The sequence below is a fragment of the Dysidea avara genome, chromosome 3 (assembly GCF_963678975.1).
Source record: "Dysidea avara chromosome 3, odDysAvar1.4, whole genome shotgun sequence".
In the NCBI taxonomy this organism is placed as follows: Eukaryota; Metazoa; Porifera; class Demospongiae; order Dictyoceratida; family Dysideidae; genus Dysidea; species Dysidea avara.
Window position 1 is genome coordinate 45,602,585 of NC_089274.1, and position 23,290 is coordinate 45,625,874.

The window sequence follows — 23,290 nt, forward strand, 5'->3', positions numbered from 1 at the left end:
CTATAGGACTGAGGTATTATCCCTGCATTATCCCAAGGTCCAGAGGTTGCTGTCATCTAATCCCAAAGTCCAGAGGTCCAAAAGTTTAACTATAGGACTGAGGTATTATCCCTACGTTATCCCAAGGTCCAGAGGTTGCTGTCATCTAATCCCAAAGTCCAGAGGTCCAAAGGTTCAACTACAGGATTGAGGTATTATCCCTGCATCATCCAGAGGTTGCTGTCATCAAATCCCAGGGTACAGTGGTTCAAAGGTTCAACCATAGGACTGAGGTACGTATTATCCCTAAATTATCCAAATACCAAAAGGCTGCTGTCCTTATATTTAAAGATCCTGAGGTCCAAATAAAGTGTATGTCATGCGTATGAAGTTTATATTGTTTTAGTTGATTTCTTGCATTTACGTTGTGTATAGATTATTTATATAATTGTATATATGTGATTCTAAATCTATATGCCACATGTCAGATAACCAGAAAGTGTAATATAGCCATGTATTCAGTCACTTAAGTTATAATTGTAATTTAAAACAAATTGATTGTGGAGAGAATACAACTGACTATAAATCATTCATGTACAATGAAATGTATAGTAGTAATTTTCTACATATAGCTAGATGATTTTAACTTGATCAACTCTTTGGCGTTGTGTAAATGGCAAATGTAAGTTAGGAAGAATGTGTATACATGTTGGTTCATTCTCTTTGTCATCTTTCCAAAAGCTGACATCCATGAAAACGTCTGCTCACACACTTCTGTGTCCACCTAAGGAAATAAGCAGCAGGACATAATAATGGTACTAGATAAACATTATAAAAATAAAAGAGAACTATATTTATCATTTTAATTCTCAATAATGCATGTCCTGCAGTAAATTGTAATTGTACAAATCAGGTGGTCAATCAAAGCATATAAACGTTATGTCTAGGGTGGTGGAGCAACTAAAGCAGATGGGAACTTTAGAGATGGGGTTATACAATGACATTTGAAGCAGTATTATGTTGATATTATGGGACTCTGAAAATCACAGCATACTTTTCAAGCTTTCTACTTATCCAATGCTATCAATTTTATTGAATCTTAATAGAGATGTATGTGTGGAAATTTTAAAATATTCTATCCCTCATCAAGTACACTGACCTAAATAGCCAGGAATTATCAGCATACTATTGGTTGGTCCTGAGATATATGTACTGTATAAGTGTATATATATAAAATTTTAGTCAACTAAGAAGCAGCTCACCCAGATGCAATGTAACTATATACATAAAAGCAAAGCAACTCCGGCAGCCATGTGAAACACAGATATAATTGCTGCCCAGTGAACCAACACTGGGATGCCTGTGCACCACTCAAGCACGTATGCCTTGTGCAGGTAAATCCTCCTAGGGCGGGGCTAGTAATCTGCAGGAGGACTGTCCAGGTCTCATGGAGAGAGGTCACGGAACCCAAAGTTTCACAACAACCCCACCACCACTAAGCAAGACAATGATAGTTGGGCGTTTGCTTCCCCAGGTATCCATCGATGTGGTTTCAAGGGTATTCTATCACATATTGAACAGTCATATTTGATTCCAGTAAATAGCGATTTAAGTAACAGGGTGAAAGTACAGGTACTGTAGTCTAACTTAACTAATTGTGATAGCTAATAATACAGCCATACAGGTAGGTGCCTGGGTATGGCATATAAGATACTGTGCTAGGTACGCATAGCAATTCATAATTATTAATGAGAAACATGGGAATGCTATGCTAATAATTTGCCAAATTTTATTTTTTCCAGCAGTGGTATTGTTTTTTTCCTCTAATTTCACTTGAAATCGTCACACACAGATCTCTATTCAGACTGAATGGATATGCATAGTTTCCATAAAATTATGGTCAGATACAGGGTGGGTTTGACATGTCTACTGCAGTGATAGAATGATTTTATTGATTGACTCTTGTTCTTTAGTGATCTCAATTTCACACAATTACATTTTAAAAGTATTCTTATCAAAACAGCACAGTATAAGTACTGTTTAAGTAGGGATCGCCCCAAAACTGGTACACACCACCAAAAATGCCACCATTAAAAGTCATCAGTTACAGTTGACATTACATTTGTTTTGCCCTTAGTAAAATGGCTGATAGTTTGCACCCAAGGCACTTTTATGGTCACAAATCTTCATTGCACACCTTTATACAGTGTACACTATAATAATGTGACTGGAATCACTGGTGTGGGAAAAGTAGTCTTATTGCCCATGACAATAAGCTTGAATTTTAGTCCCAAATGTATATAGCTACATTAATACACTAGTTATTAAATTTCACTCTCATAACCAGCCAGATTTAAGTGGTCTGCTTCTGTTGACTGTGTTTTCCAAGCACAGTGTGGTGAGCCTTTCTAAGTCCAGTGCCTTGATGAAGCTATGGCCAATCAGGAGGTGGCTATGTGTATGGCGGTACAGCTCCATGGTATTGGATAAATAAGTTTTCTTTGTATCTTTAGCTAATTGTGGTCCCCATGACTTAGCCTAATACACACGACACATTCCTGTTTCATTATTTCATTAATCTTTTCCTTACACTGTTAAAATGAGGTGTTACAGGTGCACCCATCGTAAAGGTGTTCATGTACACCCATGGTATTTACAACACCCTAAGGGAGTACTGTAGCACTAGGGGTGTTATTGAACACCACAAATGTCACTTTATTCCCCATAATAGCTAAGCCACTGTAAGGGTGTTTGCCTACACCTTGGTATATTGAAACCCACAATCGGATGCTTCTATTAAAAATTAGGTTATAAATACATTTTGTTAACTTCTATAAGAGTGACTTGGAAACAACCATGTGATAAGTATAAAAATGTTGCAAAAATATAATTGTGTACTGCTAATGTGGTTTGTTGTTGTTAATCATTGCGTATAAATTGAAATCAACATGAAGGTTACCGGAATGTTATAGCAAGCCTACATTTCTTTTCAACAAAATGCCACCATGGAGAGCACTAGAACACCTTTAAAGTGTACTGTGACGCCTTTATTGCTATTCCTAGAACACCCTTAGGGAGTATTGTAATGCCTTTGTAACACCTTTTAGTTGCTCCTAGAGCACCCCTGGGGAGTACTACAACTCCCTTCAAAGGAGTTTAATTTAAACAGCAGTTAGAACTCCTCTAAAGGTGATTGGATTACACCCTATTTTTAACAGTGTACTTTGGCCCTTTTTCTGTTACACCTTATTAACTATAAGTCATTGAAGTCTAAATCATTGTATTTAGGTTAGGTAATCCAAAGGCTGCAACACAAGTTGCTGTCAGACCTTCAGTGCTGGTCACTGTAAAGTGTTAATAATAATAACCTTTTGCCCTCCTCTCCACCCACTACTGCTCACCTGATACAGTCAATCTGGATCAACCTTGGTAAAACCCATCTAAAATGGCAGGAAACCTATCTATTGGCTACCTGTTCTTCAGTGGATCATTTAAGGAATTGGCATGAAAGCAAAACATGTGAAAATCTTGTGCACATAGCTACAAGAATTGGTGAACTACAACACTCAAAACCGGTATTTCTTAACAGTTAATTGTAAACAGATGATACTACCAGTTATTACAGAGACAGTCTCAGATGGAAATTTGGCATTTGTATATTAATAACGTCATACAATTCATATAACTTACATCATTAAGCTCTTCAAAATTGTTCGGATCACAATTTTCAGCACACCACTTGTCAACATGTCCTCTCATGTGTAGCTTATCTATTACAATCTCTATCTTAGCCAGTGCAGCAGCAGCTGAAGACACTTCATTACGTTGGGAGTTTCTGGCATACTTTCTCAAGTGACATCCATCATCATAACATATAAACTCTATATTTAAATATAGAATATATTTGGGTTACATGGTTATGCTTGTTTATAGTGTGTAGCCTTATTAATTTGTTTTGCATGTCTGACAATTGATCACAACTGTATGGAGACATAATGGTGTGTACTAGTATTATTGCAAGACAGTCACATACAACCATTATCTGTAATTCATGATGCATCAATTATTGTCAAGAGTGGTAATAGTAAAAGGCTTCATTACAGACCTACATCTTAAATGGTGCAGATAATGCAGAGTGGATTTTGATGTCTAGCTGGAATCTCTTTGACAAAGGAACTTGGAGGAAACTGGATTGGCACTAACAGGCTTGTAGCTAACCACAAATCAACAAACCACATCCACCATTCTCTAAGCTAGTAAGTCATACACTAGTACCTAGCACCTTAAAGTAAATTACTTTAGAGTACAATTGCAAGCAGTGGTGGGTGTAGGGGGGTTGCAATAGTTACAGCTAAATCCCCCTCTGAAAATAGCACACGTTCCCCTAATATATTTACAATTCGTGTGGGTGATAACATCACCAAGAGTTATACATAGTGTATATATTATATTAGGACTTTTTCTACTGGCCAAACTTCATACTTTTCCTTTGAAATCACCATTACGACATTCAACAGCGGGTAGTTGCATTTTTCTTTGGTCTTTGACTTAAAACTAGGCTAAAGTTACTATTCCAGAGTGGAATTCCCCTTTCATAAAGTCTGGATCTGCCCCTGACAGTTATTAAAAACTTCCTCAACCTGAAACCCCCACTGAAAAACTAGATCAACCACTGACAAGGATGCAGTAAAATTATTCTATCACCTCCCCTTCAATTACCTCAAAGATGCAAGAAGTCAAAGTCTTACTATGGTACAATGGACATGATAGCCCTTGCATAATTATATTTTGCTTACATTAATCATTATAGCAGGAACACATACACAAAATCACATAACAAAGTGTGAGTTTTGTGCTTTTTGTTGTATAATACATACACTCCTGATTATAATAATAACAACTTACTTATAGTGGAGCAGACATCAGGGAATGTATTGTACATGTCATACAAGTATCCATATACAAGCCCAATTGACTCAGAACAATACAGTTCATTAAGTGATGTTATGATTCCACACGGCCACATTGTTGCAAGTACACCTAAAATTGTATAAATTTATCACACATGCCACATTAGCATAAAATTCACTAATATACGTGTAATAAAGTATTGCAAGTTATCTACATTCCATAATCTGAATGTTGGTGCACCATATAATAGTATGTAGTTTGGAGTTAGAAACATTTTGTAGAATCATCCTTGGACCATGAATTGTTCAACTAATTCTAATTCAATGCTTAATAAGTCGGCACAAAATACATTTGCAAACTCCATGTGCTCACAGGCACAGTCCCGGTAACATTTGTACATCTCTAACTTGTCCAGAAACATTTTTGGCATATTCTAATTATAAAGAAGATAAATTATAGACCAAAATTTTGCTCTTTTATCAGCACAAAATTTCTCAACCTTAAACATTTATTAGCAATAAAGTTATATATATGTACCTGCTGTTCTGTGATTCAAACGCATGTTCTTATCCTTCTCAGTATTGCACTTCAACTTATCTTCCTTCATATCATTATCCATGAGTTTCCTGGTAGAGCAGAACTTAAAGTCACCATAGATGTGATTGTCTTATTTATATGTACAAGTAAATGTAATTTTTGAATTTTTTAGCTAGGGATCATGGTAGAAATAAAAAGTAAAGATACAAGGGTGATTGCCTACACCTCCAGCCATATAAATTATACTAGTGAACATATAATCACTACTAGTCATGACATGAAAGGATGTAGACTGAAGTATATCCATTAGTATATAGGTGATCATCCCTATGAACTTATCTTCGTTTACTCTTTGTAACTAGCTAGTGAACCCAAGCATACAAAATAATGGATCCAGACATCTGAACATGCATACCAATAATATTAATCAGTGAAAAGTCAATGGGTCATTCCGGTTCACTTTTTTTGTTCAGCACTTTACAAATGAAGAATAGCATTAGAACCACCTCTACAATCAATCCAGTCACTATAATTATGGAAAATAGGAAAGATTCACTCATCTAAACACTCGTGCCCCAACCATCAACTTGTGAAAGTTACTGTACTATGTTCAGCCCATTACACAGTGTCACAAAGTACAAGATTGTGTGGAGCATGTCTGCAGTTAGTATGGATAATATGGACATTTACTGCATGGGAAGCCACAGTGATGCACTACTATGAATCGACACCTTACACTGTCAGCAAAAGCATTGGGACACAAAAGAGGTAAGTCCATGATGCATTCATTGTATGTACTGCAGTATGCCAAATTGCACCAGTCAGGATGAAGCGACGTCTAACAGGGAAAAAGTAAGCCCTTAGCCTTAACTGTTGTCAAGTTATGCTTGTCTGAAGGCATCAGTTACAGTAGTAGTCAATCAGTAGAATAATTTCTTAGCAACCTAACATACACATAATTGGCTGCTCTGAAGACACTTTTGGGCTTAATTCCACTGAGCCATGAACATGATCATTACTAGATTAGAAACCCTAGCTTCATTGCAAAAAGGAACTTTTCCTGGGTTCCCAACCTAATATTATTATATGAAGGTGAGTAAGAGAGATTTAATAAAATGCTGTTCCACACTTTGAAGTGACAAAACAACCTTCTCCTTATCTGACAACAGAGCTACTACAATTTAATTAGTACTGCAATTTCATACTGACAGTCACTACGTATACATGGTGAAATTTTAGCTAGACAGTAGAAAATTTCCATTAATTTTGAGCAAAATAGATATTATCTTGGAACAAAACTATGGAGTACAATTGGTAGAAAAAGCAAAATAGCATAGTGATACACAAACCAACAGGGTTGGATTCAGCCAAGAACAGGTCTGATTGCTTGCTAAATATAGTAAGACTACTGGGTTGCTACATAGATGAAGAAAGCAACTACAAATACTTAATTAATACCTATTAACTACAAATAATGTGTGAAGAAGTTTAATTGATGCTGATTCTTAATTTTATTAATATTACAATGAAAATTTATTCTAAAGGTATTACTGTCACATATACTGTAGGATAAAGCTGACACATTTTATGACTTGCAATTTAAATAATAAATAAATAAATTTATGGTTATAAAAAATCATAACCAACCACACACATCTACCAACGCCTTAATGCATGCAGGCCCAAACAAATATATCTATCAACCAATATAAACTTTCTGCTTTCATAAATATCACCAAGGTGGGATTTATTCTTACCCTTGTGTCATTACTGTTTCATCCTCTGTATCAGTGCGTCTTCTTTTGGCACTATGATCTTTGCTTTGATCATCAGCTTCTTTATTGTCATCTTCATTATCATCTTCATGTCGTTTATAGTCCTCCACCATTTCTTTAGTAACATTAGATTCTGGTTCCCAAGTAACTTTATCATTTGGTCCAACACATAAAACCTTTAATTTTGCACAATCATAATGATACACACTGTCGCACTATTGAATTTACATTTAATTTTGTATAAAATGCACCACATAGACCCTGCAAAGAAATGGTATACTGTGGTATTTCAAAATTAATACGTTTATGTATATGCAGTTGTGGGACTAGAATAATGGACTGGACCACTGGACTTACATAGGTATTGCTCTAACACTTTTTAAAGTTCATGCAATAATGGCTTCACATGGTAGACGTACATACAGCTAACTGATTAGTTGATTTGAGTTCGTTTCAGATTTTAAAGCTCTGAGATAGCTTTTTAAAATTGCTGGCTAGAAACTTACAGCTTTTAAAAATGTTTCTATTTTATTTGTACATAGCCTTATACCAGCATGCTGTGCATTAGTGTTGTTTTACTACAACTAAAACTAAAAGTACTTTAGTAAGACAAATATGTTTTAGGTACCTAAAACTATAACTAAAAGCAAATCCATATAAATCTATAATTAAAAAACAACTAAATAATTTCATATCAAAACATTTGTCAACTTTTACCATACATTATAAAAATCCGTAACATAAAAAAATACGCAAAAATTATACCGACTGCTAAATACGGCACCATAACTTCCGCATACGTTCATTTACGGAGATCTACTATGGCTCATCAGAATCCTTAATCAATGGCGATTCGAGTGATATATAGGAGTTTGTGAAGTAACTAAGAGAAACGGCAGAATAGAGCCTTGTATCGCTAGATTATGTGTTCAGATAAGTAATAATTTAGCAGAAAATAACTGTTTTTTCGTATGTTTTGCAATGTAACTCTGTACAACAATTAGTTAGACACTTACTTCGGGTGGATTCTTAATCAGCAAGTGTCGATACGTAGAATGATACCAAGTTTAGCGAATTTGGTTGAGGGTAACACATTGCTTTTTTGGGGTTTCCCACCCGATTAATTAAATTCTCCATAGGAAATTGTATGGGGGCACGTATTATGTTGTAATCAACAGTAAATAACTTTTACTATGGTAACAGTAGAGGGTTACTTCGGGCGGAATCGTGCATAGCAATGCAAGGGCTTTATTTTGTTGTATAATGTCCTGTAGAGATTATGGGTGCTAATGGTTGCTTTTTGTATTTAGTATAAAATCCATGTATTTTGAATGGGGGAAGAAATAATGGCTGCCGACAAGGTTTTTCAACCAACTGGTTTGACTAAGTTATGAATACCAAAATGACGTGGAGTTGATTTTAAACTATTTTATTACATAATTCATAAGATGTAATAGTAAAACTTGATGTTATGCAAAATTTTGTTTAGACCGCTTCGGTTTACAACTCCCAATAGAATGTTTTGATATGTGCCAAAACTAAATCTAAGAATTGGGAAGAATAACTAAAACTATCTTATGCACAACTTAAACTATAACTAAAACTAAAAGGTTTTCATGTTCTTAAATAAAGCTATAACTAAAACTAAAATGACACAAGCAATATAACCATAACTCAATCTATAACCAAGAAGAATTACTAAAACTAAACTCATTGAAGAAACTAGCTAGCGACGTAAGACTAAGTAAAACTAAAACTCCTTACTAAAACAACACCATGTTGCTTAGATCACTGCATGTATATAAGTTAACATACGTTCTACAGGTGGAACGAAATTAATTATAGCTTTAGTTTAAAAAGTAAAAATCTTTTAGTTATAGTTTTAGTAAAATCTATAAAAAACCTTTAGTTTTGGTTACAGTTTTAGCTGTACATAAAAAAATTGCATTGCATTGCATAGTGCTTGTATTAGTGCCGGTAATAGGCAAGTTATCTTCAATGAACTATGCAGTTATACTACCAATGAGATTTAACAAATAATGTACAAATTTTAGTGCCATGGTGAGTTACTTCGTGGTTAAGCAATAAAACAAAACAACCAGTCCAGTCTTGTAATCCATCCAGTTAATGTATATATATCTAATATTGTGGAAAATATTGTACAGGTCACACTTGTACCAATAGCTCATAGAATACCAAACCTATCAGTTGCTTTGGTTATAATTATTAGAAACTGCGTTGTTTGTAAACCAAATCACGGTAAGTACCTTGTATAATTGGTTAATATCTATGCAAGTATCAATGTGTAATGAATGCTGAGGCATAATATGTTAGATACAGACAGAGTTTAGACTGAAATGGTCAAACAAAAGTGGTTGAATTTGCGAAAAGGGGTCTTCCCCACACATCCAATTCTGTGAACTCAGAAGACCATAACTCAGTGTTCAAGAAACATAACATTCTGAAAAATATTCCATCCACTAATCTATGTTGGTACTTAGTACTGGTCAAATTTCAAGTCAATAGCCTTTTCCAATCTGAAGTTATGAGATGTCAATGTTGGTAAATTGGATGTGTGTGTAAGACCCTTTTTTGCAAATCCGGTCACAAATTGTCCTTTATCCATTATGAATCATTATGAATGTAATAATCATTACTGTATACCTGATAATATATTCCAGCACGTGTGGTCTTCTTGGCTGTAATGACTTTAAGTGGCTGTTCATTTGATGCCCCTGACAATGAAGTATGATCAGCACAGTAGCGGCTTTTGTAAGCTGGTGTATTAATACAACCAGTCTTTATCTGACCAGGAAGATTCATAAACTCAATGTGCCCTGAATTCTTTGCAAAGCATATGTCTCTGTGGTTTTTCATATTTCCGTCAATCACTAGCACATATCCACAGCCTGGATATAAGCACCTGTGAGCTGCACATGCAAATAAATACATTATACATAAATACTGACTTACAAACCTGAGTATCTTTGTTTAAAAGCTAAACAGAGCTTTGGGTTAATTTCTTTCAGGGTATAGTGTATGTCTGGTTTGATTGTTGTATCACTAAACACCTCCGGAAAACTTCTCTGGATACGAAGTACCGCAAACCGCAAATGCGCATTTTCCAGCCTCCTTCTATCAAGTGGTGTTCTGTTGCTACAATAATGGTCAATATAAAATATAAATAAGAGTTGCTACTAGACAAGCTATATACACCTAAGCAATACCCATTATACACAAGAAACTGCAAATTCTAAGTGGTGATACATGTAAAGGTCACATTTTATATGTACCAAATTGAAATAATTATGGTTTGTGTATGTATGCATGCAGGGCTGAAATGTTATTGGGAAAATCAATTTTGTAGTTAAAGTTATCCATAGTAAATTTTGTAAAATGACTAAAATGTTTACTCCGGCGTAGAAGCAGTTCATGAACCTGAAATTATTGTTGGACATCTGCTATTTTATTACAAAATCTGGCTAATGTTTGAACACATTTAGAACAGTACTATTGAGTATGTCCAACCACATAACAGGACTGATTTGTCATCATTTCCAAAACATAATTTCAGACTCTGGAGTAGGAAATTCTGTGCAAATGAAGTTATACTGATACTTTAAATACATATCTATTAGCAACAGGAGTCAGAATGCTAGTGTAATCATTTTACATAACAAGTGGTATTATATCAGACTGTCTAATTAAATTCCTTTAGAAATTATTTGGGATCTGTATTTCATGTGGCATCAGACTAACCTTTTACATGTTTCACTTGTAAGAAGCACCTCATCACTTTGAAAAGTTTTACTCTTCTTTTTACTATCTAATTTGGTGTTGCGCTTCTTGAAGCTGTCATAGCATTGGTAATGGTTGTAAATGTCGGCCTTTTGGTTGTATGATAATTGCCCAATTAAAAGCTCTGAGTCCATCTTCTTCAAAAATTCTGTCTCAAATACCGTCTCTTGTGAGGAAACGAAGTATGGGAGGTCTGCCCAATTATCATCATACTGTGCACCAGATTTCAGCCCACTAGTTACATAGCCATAGTGTTGTACAACTTTACATTTGGGATTTTTGCACAACTTATGGTAGTGCATTCCAACAGTAGTACCCACTGATTCAGAATAAATCGTGACTTGGCTAGGACGATCAGACCTTAGTCTAAGACTGTTGCCACACTGGAAACACGAAGATTTATCGGAAATCAAAACCACGCCCAACTCTCCGCTTCCGTCGCGCTTTTGCATGTGCACCAGTTCCTCTGCGAGCTCTCTGTCAGATATAAATGCAGCAGGATAAATGGTCCTGAGATTTTGCAAGGCTATTTGTAGCTTCCTTTTAAAACTCTCTTCCAAGACATCTGGGTTGTCACCTGTAGCGAACTTAACCACCGTCTCCCAATAAAGAGGATACTCCTTTGGTAAAGCAGCAGACACGAAAATTAACCGTCTACGTACAACAGCACTTGGAACTAGTGTACACAGTATATCCATTGGCGATAGGTTATCAATGGGCCAATTTAACGTCGCGTCGGAATTCCGGCTCCTTATAATTAACTTCCGCAAGAACTTCAGCCATAGGTAATTTACGAGTACATTAGTGTTTCACAGTGGATCCTGAGGGTATCCGATCCGGACTTACTTCCCATTATGACGTAAACGTTCACTGTAAATTTCCGCGGGTGCTTGACTCATTTCTTTGCATCACCAAGTTCTTGCAACCATTTGAGTCTTAGTTTGTTGTAGTTAGCTACAGCGCATAATGAATAGCACACTGAAGGAATTTGTGTCTACCAGCCAAGCGAAGGTTAGCGCAGAAGCTGCTGAGACGAGAAGAAGGTTGGAGAGATGCTGGCCTTTTGACGTGAATTGGGATCTTTACCCCAAAAAGCTTTCTCTTGTAAGTTAACAATACATGAATAGCGAAAATAGACTTGTGCATAAACTAGCTACGTTGGATACTATAGATAGCAGAATGTAGCTACCTACTGATTAGCTACCTATATTCTACCCTGAGTAGCTTTTGTGTATCACAGCCGGCAGTGACCAACACCGAAGGTCTAACTGCAACTTGTGCTGCAGCGGTCTTAGGATTACATGCATGTAGCTACTTTCATTTAATTTTTGTATCTGTAAGTGTTTAGTGCTGTATATGGAAGAATGTTCCAAGAGAATAAATAGATTTTCTTCATAGGGTTGTAAGCAGTTTGGAAAGTCTCTTGGAGTTCCATCAAGTTGTATATTGGCCGGGCTTGTAATCCTATGCAGTTTTATGTTGTCTCCAGCCCAAGTCGCTGTCCCAGGAACAAGCTGGACAGAACCAGTTCTTGTATGGATCACAATGTCGATGTCGACAGGTTCTAGGAAATCAACTATATATAGTCTGCTATCCAGGATTGTCAAGGATGTGAAAGAGAAAGTTGGGATTAAAGGTGAGGTTTTGTTTACCAGAATGTTCTTTATATAAAAAAATTATCATGGTGTATCTAGGCACACAAAACATTATTAAAACTGTGTATTGTTTCTGCAATCAACACTAGTGTAAGATTTTACTGATCCAGTAGCTACATGGCTTCATAATTACTTACTCCATTTTACACCACTTTAAAAATCACTTACTATTTACAATTTAAAATGTCACAAGTCTACTCCTTAGAAAAGTTTCTAAGTGCATACAGCCCATTACAATTATGTCACAGTAGAGAGTCCAAGCAATTCATTAGACTGAACTTCTTGTAGCTACAGTAGCTACCACCAGGTGAATGCATAACATTGATAGGAAGAAGCAATTATTGTTTGCATTTCTACTGCTGTGAAAGGATAGCAAGACATCCTGTATATAATTAACACTATAATAATCCCTGTGTCCATGGTTACAACCAGGTGGATGGTCTTAGTGTTACAAAAGTGCTACACAGTGAATGTCACTGAAGCAGCTGGTTACAATGTTGTGCAGATATATTCTCACCTGTATGGCTAACTATCAATGTGTGAGCTGAAATCGTTAATGTTCTTCATGTACAGTAGATATAATGACATGAAATGGCTACTGTTTGATATGAAATAGCTACAATTTGAGCCTTAAAAACCACACTCATGGGGAGTTTGGAGAATGTGAGCTATAGCTATATGCTAGCTATAGCTATATGCTAGCTATAGCTACATGCTAGTTCAAAGGGTTACATTGTATGCCTGCATTTTGTTTAGAAACAAGATCATGGGAAATGAAGGACACAAGTTTTCAGAAGATGGGAGAACTAATGGCAGATAACGATGGAAGACTTTTGGGAATTTTTGATGAACTCTCCTCATTTTTGGCCAAAATAAATATTTATAATGGCAAAAGTATATGTGACTCCAACGAACTATCAATGCTATTAGAGCTATATAATGGCAATGGTTGGTCAAGGAACACTGGTAAGTTATTTTTTGTTATTGCATGAATAATCCTGTTAATACAATAGCCAGAACGTAGTGTCACAGTCCCAAAATAACAGTTCACATATATTTTATATATACATGCACACATCATGATTAGTATTATCATGATAACATGTCATGCAGCTATGAACAAATGGATAGTCATCACTATACACAGAATCCAAGAAAACTTTATTTTCAACAGTATGGATATGTAGTACTATCATACACTACAGTAGTACTGCATATCTGGGGATGATTAGAGTCTCAGAGTAGCCAAAAATGTTGCTAGCCAAGTAGCTATGAAATTTAATTCAGTGGAATTTGTGCTGACTGACCGGTTTAATTTAGTGGAATTTTCTGCTGACTGACCGATGCCTGCCTTCATACAGGTGTAACTCCATAACAGCTAAGGTTACAGGCTTGATTTATTCACTGTTAGACATTATATACTTCAGCCCAATTGGTATATTGCAGCATAATTATATTAATTTCATTAAATTTTAATTATGAGGCAAGCTATGTAAAGAAAGCCAAGCTATTTTGCATTAAACTAGTTGTCTTACTTGCTAGTTTTTCTACATGCCTTACTTTGTAAAATGTGAATTCTACCTTGAATCTATATCTATATATATCCAATGTAAAGGTTTGCAACTGCACCAAGGGGGTTAGAATTTTTAGAACAGTTTAGTTACTATTAAAAGTGTGTGGGTGCCAAACTTTGGACAGTTTTTGTTTTCAATGTTCTATCTTCACCATGCAAGCAAATCATTTCATACGGTGATAAAACCTATTCTATGGTGCATCCGTCCTGCAAGTTTCATTATAATATCTCCATCAGTTCAGGAGCTATGCTCCAAAATTCAATTGTGTGTAATTTTCGTGAATGTTTGTAACTGCGGACACTTGTTATTACGCCTGAAACAATGTTTCAGAAGATGATTTCAAATTTTAAACACTGCCACATTTAACTTAATAGCATCTATTTCCCACTTCGTACTCAAATTTGAAAGTAATAATTCTTGCATTGTCAAGTTTTGGAAATTTCAATCAAAGTGTATTTCGGCAAGTTTAAGTGCAGTTTGAATGAGACTGGCTCATACAAAATCATCCATAATGAGTATTTGGCTGATTGAGTGACTGTAAACGAATGGAACTTGGTACAGTGGTAATTCATAGTAGGCATTTCTGCCCTTTTTAGAAAATGGACATTTTATATGCTCATTGTATAGATAGAGTATTGATCGCTGATCTCAGAAATATATTATTTTGTTGGGTTGGAATTGGCTACTTTGGCATGCACAGTTCTTTTACAAGGCTCCAGAGCTCCACATACATTTTAAAAGAAAATATGGCACAATTGAAATAGGAAGCCATCTAGTAACATGGACTGTCTAGAAATTTCTATAGTTATGCAGTAGTTGCAAGTTTGTACATGTAATGAGAGTAACTTTAGGTTTTGTTGATACCCAGTGACCTTAGTATATACGCCTTGTGGTGAACAAATACTGATGTTTCACCAAATGGGCACTTGTCAATACAATGCTGTATAGTTACCCAATGCAAGGCAAGTGGCTATCTCAAGTAAGTGAAAAATATTAAAAGTTAACAAGTTATAAAGGTAACAACTGAAGTGGAGGTGTGTCACAATGATGCAACAGTATTCCTGCCTTGCCAGTGGGAATTCATAGAGAATCTTTTATTTTAAAAATCTTGGATACTGAAATGCCTATTCGTAGTTGTATTCTGTGCTGTACTAAAATCAGCTAGATAGCACTATTTGCTTCAAATATTGAACATCATATCTCAAAAAGTAGCTGCTGTATTTATTTGAGATGAATGCTTCATTTATGATGATACTATGATTCCAAAATGTACTGCTAGTTAAGGTGACTGACTGATGCATTCAGACAAGCGTAACTCGATAACGGCTGGCTTGATTTTTTCACTATTTGGTGTCACTTTGGTCCGAGAGGTGCCTTTTGGCATACTACAGTGCGTACAATACTATGCATGACAAAATTATCAAAAATTCATCGCACTTGGTGTGCAACATAATGCTATGTCTTAACACATTAGTTCAAATCTATTGTTTTACTGTAGTGTCAGGTGAAGCCAACTTTCAAATGCCAAGTACAAGCTTGACAGTTGGGGGATTTAATCAGCCACCAATAGCACGAAGCCTGATTGAAATACAGCGAAACGCTGAGAAAGGACTGTCACAACGATTTATGTGGTTTTTCCCCAAGCCAATTTGTGGAAAACTTCGTGATCTGCAGCCACTGGATAAAATCTTTTATGATCAGCTTGGTATGAAATAAACATGTAAATACATGCAAGTATCTCTTTGTTTGTATAATTTAAGTCAATTTTGTTGTTTATGTGTTTGTCAGTTTCACAGGGTAGTCAGGCATGAATGCAGTTTCATTGTAAACATACCTGAGTGTTAAACTATGGTGTACAGTGTCCCACCTACTTCAAAAATCACCTAGCACAGAACAGTGTTATTATTTCAACCAGAGTAATTATCAGTGAAAAGTGAGAATCACAACATTCAGTAAACATTTTCTGACCTGGCAAAATATTGGGAAATGGATGGCAATCTTGCTAATTGGTCGGCAAATGGCTGATGGCCAACTGTTACTGTCATCCTAAGCACATTCTTTCCTGAGTATATATTTTACATAGCTGTTCTCAAGTAGATATTGTTTTAGGGTGTACATTATGTCTAATATGCAACAGATGGCTCCTTTATCAATGTAACCATACGGCACAGTATCACAGGGAGTCATAATCATGCAGTACGATATACTGTATAGTAGAGTCCACAAAGATGCGGGTGTGGCCCATAAAAACAACATTTAAAATCCTGCATCATTTCCCCTAACAATGATGAAGCAGTATTGGTTAGATAAAACTAAGCCCACAAGCCTTCAGATTGACCCAAAATGCTTTCAACAAGTTGCTAAGGGATTTTAAAAATATATGTTTAACAGAATTTCTACTAACTGACTGACTGACTGATGCATTCAGACAAGCGTAACTCGATTACGGCTGGCTTGGTTTTTTCACTATTTGGTGTCACTTCGGTCCGAGAGGTGCCTTTTGGCATACCACAGTGCATATAATGCATTCTTCATGGACTTACCAGTGGCCTCCTTTATGTCCAATTCATCTTTGCTGATAGCAAAAATCAAAGTGTCGATTTTGGCAGTAGCACGTGATGGCTTTCCTTAGGCTACTTTGATTGCAGAGGTGCTTTTTGAACAGCTCTTGATTTTTAATGCTGTGTAATGGGTAGAACATAGCTGATACACTTTTAAGATGATAACTGATAGCTGGGGTACACGGTATCATTTCTTTCTTTTGATGCGGTATGCATAGGTTCACCAGTCATAGTAATTTTGTTTTACAAACAAAGTTAACAAACAAGTACACAAAAGAGTTTGGAATTTTCGACAGAGTAGGGACCATTACTTGAGCACAGTAGGGATATACACTTCTTATGGCTTTACTGTGATTATATTTTAATACTGTGCACTACTTCAGCTTGTTTCAGAGCTTTTATCAATGTGTTATGGTTCCTACTCTAGTTGAAATTCCAAACTATTTTGTGTACTTGTTAAGGAAAACAATGTCCCTGAAGCTACTACAGACTTTTAAGAGTCTGTGTTGCCAATGATGCTATGTTATGTAGCAGTGAATGTCCACAACATATTTATGCTCCAAATGGGAAGCACAATGACTATATACACGGGCTGAAACTAAATGGATATAATACATTCATGCAAAACTACCACAAATTTATTGGAGACAGCAATATAAGATGTCAATGTAACTATTGATATTTGTCTATTCTGTGTTACAAGTCACCCCTGAACTATGAATACAACATACCAAATAGTTGGTAACACATACATTGATTTGGATATCTGATTTATAAACACAATACTTGGAGCTGCATTTATAAAACAAAACAACTATTGCCACATTTCCTTGAGCATTATATTTACAAATCAGATATGGGTAAGTATATATTAACTGTTACTTAAATATAATATTTTAGTTGACTTGTTTTTTGAAACCTGGCAACGTGGAAATGATGACTCAGATGACTGCCTGACAACTCGTGAATTTATATTTTTAAATGAGCACTTTGCTACTAAATATGATGAAATTCAAGAGGCAGTAAGCAAGTTGGCAGGTTTAGATGATTTGCTTGCTGGTGAGATATGCATAAGTTTATGCGTATATGCATGTAGCAAGCCTAGTCAAGATACACTAATATACAATATAATAATATTATCATGTAATAACACATGTGTATGAAGAAACAGTGACTTTGTAAATGTTAGTGAGTACACAACAAATCATAATGGGTAATGATGTGGATAGCATAACCCTGTATCATGCAGATACTATTATTATGTGCCTTCCACACACATGTCCATTTTATTAACTTTGGTAATTCATGACGTCACACTGGTAAAAATATTAATGTAAAATTTGGTCAGTATTGAGCACTAACATAGCTTAGCAGATGTTTTTAGTCTAAAAAACATTTAGGTATGTCTATAAAAACAATCCAGTGGTAGCACTCGTGTTGGCTGGGGTGGTTGACCACTCAGCATGGTGAGAGATATCAGCCTTCACCGGCTTGGGTGATTAGTTGTACTGGCATGAGCGCTGTGGGCTATTAGCCTGCACTAGAGCAAACTGTTCTTTATTGCCCACAAAGAATGCTTTATTGCACGACAAAGAATGCTTTATTGTACTATTGAAGTACTCTTTGTGGGCAATAAAGCACTGTTTGCCGTCATAAAGTGTACTTTATGAAATTTAAAATACACTTTTCCTTTGATCTTGCCCATGCAAAGCTCTATAATTATATTATAATGTGTAAACCAGAGAAACAATGAAAGTACTATACACGGATGATAATTACAGCTCAAATATTTCATAATCTTATACTGTGTTCACTCACATCCTGGCTGAAATTTGGAAAGAATGATCTGACTAGCTAGACTTAGAAATGCACTAAGATTAAGCATCATTTCAACAGATTTGTGACAACAGAGTCACTGTGTGTACTTTACTGATAAAATGCAGCTAGTCGTGGCAAACTTAATATTATTTTTAAATTGTAGAGATAGTGCACACAACCAGTATATGGAACCGTTTCCAAACATAATGCAATGTAGTCAAATTTTATGTACTCCTCGCATCAGGGACTGTGACCAAACTGTTGGAAATCAGCATGTAGTACCAACAATCGTATTGTAATGCTTAATGTTACTACTTTTACTTTATTAGGCATGCTCAGCAAATCAACTGGTCAAATACTAAGAGTGGCAGCATGCTTCAATGTGTTGTTCAGGATCCGTGATTCAACTGAGCCATGGCCAGAAAACAATCCAGAAGACAAGATTATTCATGATGCTATAAAAGCCGGGTGTGATTTTGTGGACATATGCTGTATTCACACAGCATTCATGGCTGGGAGGTCAACCTCATTATCAAAAACGCAGGAACTTAAAACAAGCGATGAGAATTTTTTCCTTGTATTTCCTGGCGGTGTATTAATTTTAAGTGATATCATAAATGCAAGAAGGTTTAAGAGTAGGGGGAAAAAGGATGAGGCTGTAACTGCTTTAACAGCACTGCAAAATGATGGCTTGGGAACACTGAGTGACTTACCATCATCCAAGCATTCTGCACACACTGTGAGTGTCATGTGTAGTAGTATTATTGTGTTGATACAAAAATCACTTATTGCACTACAACAGAATAGTGTATGAATAATGATGTAGGAGCTCTCCTATTATTAACTATGATGAGAAATTGACCATTAAATTCATGTCCTAGTTATTGTATGATATATAAGTTTGATTTGCACACTTATAGTGGTCTAACTCACAGAATGCGTGAATAGCAATCTCAGCAAAATTGCAACATCTTGAGAATTTAGGACCCGTGCATTATAGACTCGCGTAGCCAGACTGCTTTTTTCTTTTGTGTGGGCATCGGGGAAAATCCCTGACACCCACATAAGTAAAAAGCTGTCTGGCTACATGAGACTATGCATTATATAGCTCCAGAAACATTAAATATATACAGCAGTGCATGGAGTTAATAGATGTTTATGTAAAAGTGTACTTTAGGTCATGTACACTTTCTCGTCCTTTCCTGGGTCTGACTACATCAAAAAAATTTTGGTACTGCTCATGGTTGATTGCAGATAGAACTGTATACGTAAGTTGGTTACTTGCTAGAAAAGTCTAAAAATTTACATTTCATATCATAATTATGAACTTTCTAATTTCTATCGATGTAGCTAAACGCACCTTCTCACATTGTAATCAAGTTTATGTTGCATAAATTCAAATTTGCTCTCATTTTAATTGTTTATTATTATAGGATGTACAAATAACGCAGTATGCTTAACTACATATACTACTATATAATGTAAATCATACATGTACAAATTATCTGATAGGCATATCAATTCACTAAGGCTAAGGTGCCAGATTCACCAGAAGGTAAAGAAAAGTTTGCTGCTGCCTTGATGAAGCACGGGGTTTCACTGGAGGAATATGTAGAGGCATTTCAAAAGCCAAACTTCGTACATGCACCGTAAGCAATTTATTATATAGATGATTTGTGTTCCAAGTTGACAATACTACAAACAATACTTACCAATGATATTGTTATAATCGTGAAGTGTTCTCGATCAATGTTCTACCCATACTTGCCAAAGTAGTTATCCAATTGTTAGCAGCAAACACACCTTAGTTTACAGCATACAACACTAAAACTTAAACTGAGATTTCTGCTTATTGCCCAATAAACACCTTAGTATCTAATTACAGTTAAAAAGCTACATCATTGTCCTACTATCACTCTATCAATCATACGTATAGTATTACAAGTAAAACTACAGATGCTAAGCATTTATCCAGTCATATAATTTGTATACAGTAGACAATTTTACTGTCAATCATAATTGTAAAAATAAAGATTTATAATTTATTACTTTGATACATATGTTTTCAGGCCATCAAAGAAGAAGAGGGCAATTATAGAGCCTGGTGAACAGAGCAAAACCAAAAAGTCCAAGGAGGTTGCAGAGTCAGATGAGGACTGAATGAGTACAAGCATGCACTAACACTGCCGTATATCGCACTACCATAATAATAATGGATAAGTAACAGTAATGCATGCAGCACTAGCAAACTTGATCACTTTTTGTCACTATTTGCACTGTATTACAATATTTAATTGTCACATACAAATAAGTCTTAATTTTCCTTAATGGCTTAAACGCATAGTTGCTTTCACAAAAACTATAAACAAGTCAGTTAGACATCTTCTTTATGGTGTAAGTCACGTTATCATTTCATCACCTCATTGAGTACACTTCTTGCATCTATCTTCAATCAACCTGCACGCGTAATAAACATTAATGACGTGCAATTTTATAACAAATAGAAAAGTAAACATACTATGTATCACACACAAATAGTATACTAGTCAATACAAATACACTCATAATACAGTAATATTGTATATTAGGAATCATGGAGGTTTGCATTTTCTTACAAAAAATTTTTGGACATCAGGACATTGGGATTTGATGGCAGCTACTTATGGACCTTGGGATATAGCTTATGGATAAAACCTCAGTTGTATATTTGGACCTCTGGACTTAAAGGATAACACCTCAGTTGTATAGTTAAACCTTAGGACCTCTGGATAACTAAGGAATAGTACTTCAATTGTACAATTAAACCTTTGAACCTCTGGACCTTGGGATTTAATGGCAGCTATCTCTGGACCTTGGTATATCTTTGGGATAATATATTAGTGAACCTTTGGACCTCTGGACCTTGGGATAACTAAGGAATAGTACCTCAGTTGTATACATAGTTAAACCTTTGAACCTCTGGACCTTGGGATTTAATGGCAGCTACCTCTGGACCTTGGAATAACTTTGGGATAATATATTAGTGAACCTTTGGACCTCTGGACCACTAAGGAATAGTACTTCAGTTGTATAGTTAAACCTTTGAACCTCTGGACCTTGGGATTTAATGGCAGCTACCTCTGGACCTTGGAATAACTTTAGGATAACATATTAGTGAACCTTTGGACCTCTGGACCTTGGAATAACTAAGGAATAGTACCTCAGTTGTATAATTAAACCTTTGAACCTCTGGACCTTGGGATTTAATGGCAGCTATCTCTGGACCTTGGTATATCTTTGGGATAATATATTAGTGAACCTTTGGACCTCTGGACCTTGGGATAACTAAGGAATAGTACCTCAGTTGTATACGTAGTTAAACCTTTGAACCTCTGGACCTTGGGATTTAATGGCAGCTACCTCTGGACCTTGGGATAACTTTGGGATAATATATTAGTGAACCTTAGGACCTCTGGACCACTAAGGAATAGTACCTCAGTTATATAGTTAAACCTTTGAACCACTGGACCTTGCGATAACTTAGGGATAACACTTCTGTTGTATAGTTAAACATTTGGACCTGTGGACCTTGGGATAACTAAGGGATAACTACCTCAGTCCTATAGTTGAACCATTGGACCTGTGGACCTTGGGATAACTAAGGGATAGTACCTCAGTCCTATAGTTGAACCATTGGACCTATGGACCTTGGGATAACTAAGGGATAACTACCTCAGTCCTATAGTTGAACCATTAGACTTGTGGACCTTGGGATAACTAAGGGATAGTACCTCAGTCCTATAGTTGAACCATTAGACCTGTGGACCTTGGGATAACCATGGGATAATACCTGGGATGCATTGGACATCCGGATAACTTAGGGATAACACCTCAGTTTTATGGTTGAACTTCTGGACCTTTGAATAGCTTAAAGATAATACATCAGTTGTGTACTTGAACCATTGGACTTCTGGATAACCTTGAAACCTGAAGATTTAATGACAGCAACCTCTGGAGGACCTTGGGATAAGGTAGGGATAATCACACAGTCCTATAGTTGAACTTTTGGACCTTTGTATAACTAAAGGACTTTTATTGGCAAACCTGGACATGTATGAAACATAACTACATTGTAATGACTTCTTTTGCCTTAACATATTGTCATAATGACAAATTGAGTGATGAATCTGATTTATAAACACAATTTCCGAAACCTAAAAATTAATCTCTGCCTCCACTTTGTAAACCAACACAAAAGGAACAGTCATGCTTAGCGTAGCTCAGTGGATACTTGCAATAGCATTTCAAAAGCAAATAATAAGTTTTTTCAACAATGAATCTTTCTATCAAGACACACGATAGTGTGTTGTGCGGCCAAGTACAGCCAGTGTGGGCGCGCAACAGACAAGTGTGTAATTTACAAACAAGTCACCCAATAGGGAGTTTATCTACAGTCAAGTCACCCTTCAACTAGTACCAAAAACAAATTACCCTTAGAGAGTTCAGTTACAAACAAGTCACCCTGTAGAGAGTTCAGCTACGTGTCAAGTCACCCTGTGAAGAGCTTAGTAGAAACAAGCAACCCTGTAGAGAGATCAGCTAGAAACAAATCACCCTGAGAGAGATCAGCTTGATCAAGTCACCCAGTAGGGAGTTCAACTACATTTCAAGTCACCCTGTAGAGAGTTTAGCTAGATCAGCTA

The 23,290-nt window shown here is 36.0% G+C and overlaps 2 protein-coding genes and 1 long non-coding RNA gene across 3 annotated transcripts; 1 reads left to right on the top strand and 2 right to left on the bottom strand.

Moving 5' to 3' along the window:
* Window positions 1-462: 462 nt before the first annotated feature.
* On the bottom strand, window positions 463-11,698 carry LOC136248554 (uncharacterized). The gene is made up of 8 exons (XM_066040323.1): window positions 10,962-11,698; window positions 10,180-10,358; window positions 9,867-10,132; window positions 7,185-7,378; window positions 5,428-5,516; window positions 4,885-5,019; window positions 3,670-3,860; window positions 463-763 (listed from the first exon to the last, which is right to left on the bottom strand). The coding sequence occupies exons 1-8, from the start codon at window positions 11,696-11,698 to the stop codon at window positions 602-604; spliced, it is 1,953 nt and encodes a 650-aa protein (XP_065896395.1). The 3' UTR covers window positions 463-601.
* A 1,853-nt stretch (window positions 11,699-13,551) lies between these two features.
* On the top strand, window positions 13,552-20,914 carry LOC136251296 (uncharacterized). The gene is made up of 6 exons (XM_066043739.1): window positions 13,552-13,621; window positions 15,728-15,934; window positions 17,691-17,849; window positions 18,938-19,347; window positions 20,121-20,257; window positions 20,678-20,914. The coding sequence occupies exons 1-6, from the start codon at window positions 13,576-13,578 to the stop codon at window positions 20,766-20,768; spliced, it is 1,050 nt and encodes a 349-aa protein (XP_065899811.1). The 5' UTR covers window positions 13,552-13,575; the 3' UTR covers window positions 20,769-20,914.
* Window positions 20,867-22,700, bottom strand: LOC136251306 (uncharacterized). The gene is made up of 2 exons (XR_010698998.1): window positions 22,379-22,700; window positions 20,867-22,319 (listed from the first exon to the last, which is right to left on the bottom strand). It is a non-coding gene; the product is annotated as an uncharacterized lncRNA (long non-coding RNA).
* Window positions 22,701-23,290: the final 590 nt, after the last annotated feature.

Bases quoted from the DNA above. Each gene is read 5' to 3' on its own strand.
- LOC136248554 (XM_066040323.1), bottom strand. From the start codon at position 11,698: ATGGATATACTGTGTACACTAGTTCCAAGTGCTGTTGTACGTAGACGG. The intron at 10,133-10,179 runs GTTTGTAAGTCA...TTGCATGTGCAG, and splicing joins TTTTAAACAAAGATACTCAG to CTCACAGGTGCTTATATCCA. The intron at 7,379-9,866 runs GTATACAGTAAT...GCAAAATTAAAG, and splicing joins GTGCTGGAATATATTATCAG to GTTTTATGTGTTGGACCAAA.
- LOC136251296 (XM_066043739.1), top strand. From the start codon at position 13,576: ATGCTATTAGAGCTATATAATGGCAATGGTTGGTCAAGGAACACTG. The intron at 19,348-20,120 runs GTGAGTGTCATG...ATTATCTGATAG, and splicing joins CCAAGCATTCTGCACACACT to GCATATCAATTCACTAAGGC. The intron at 20,258-20,677 runs GTAAGCAATTTA...ATATGTTTTCAG, and splicing joins CCAAACTTCGTACATGCACC to GCCATCAAAGAAGAAGAGGG.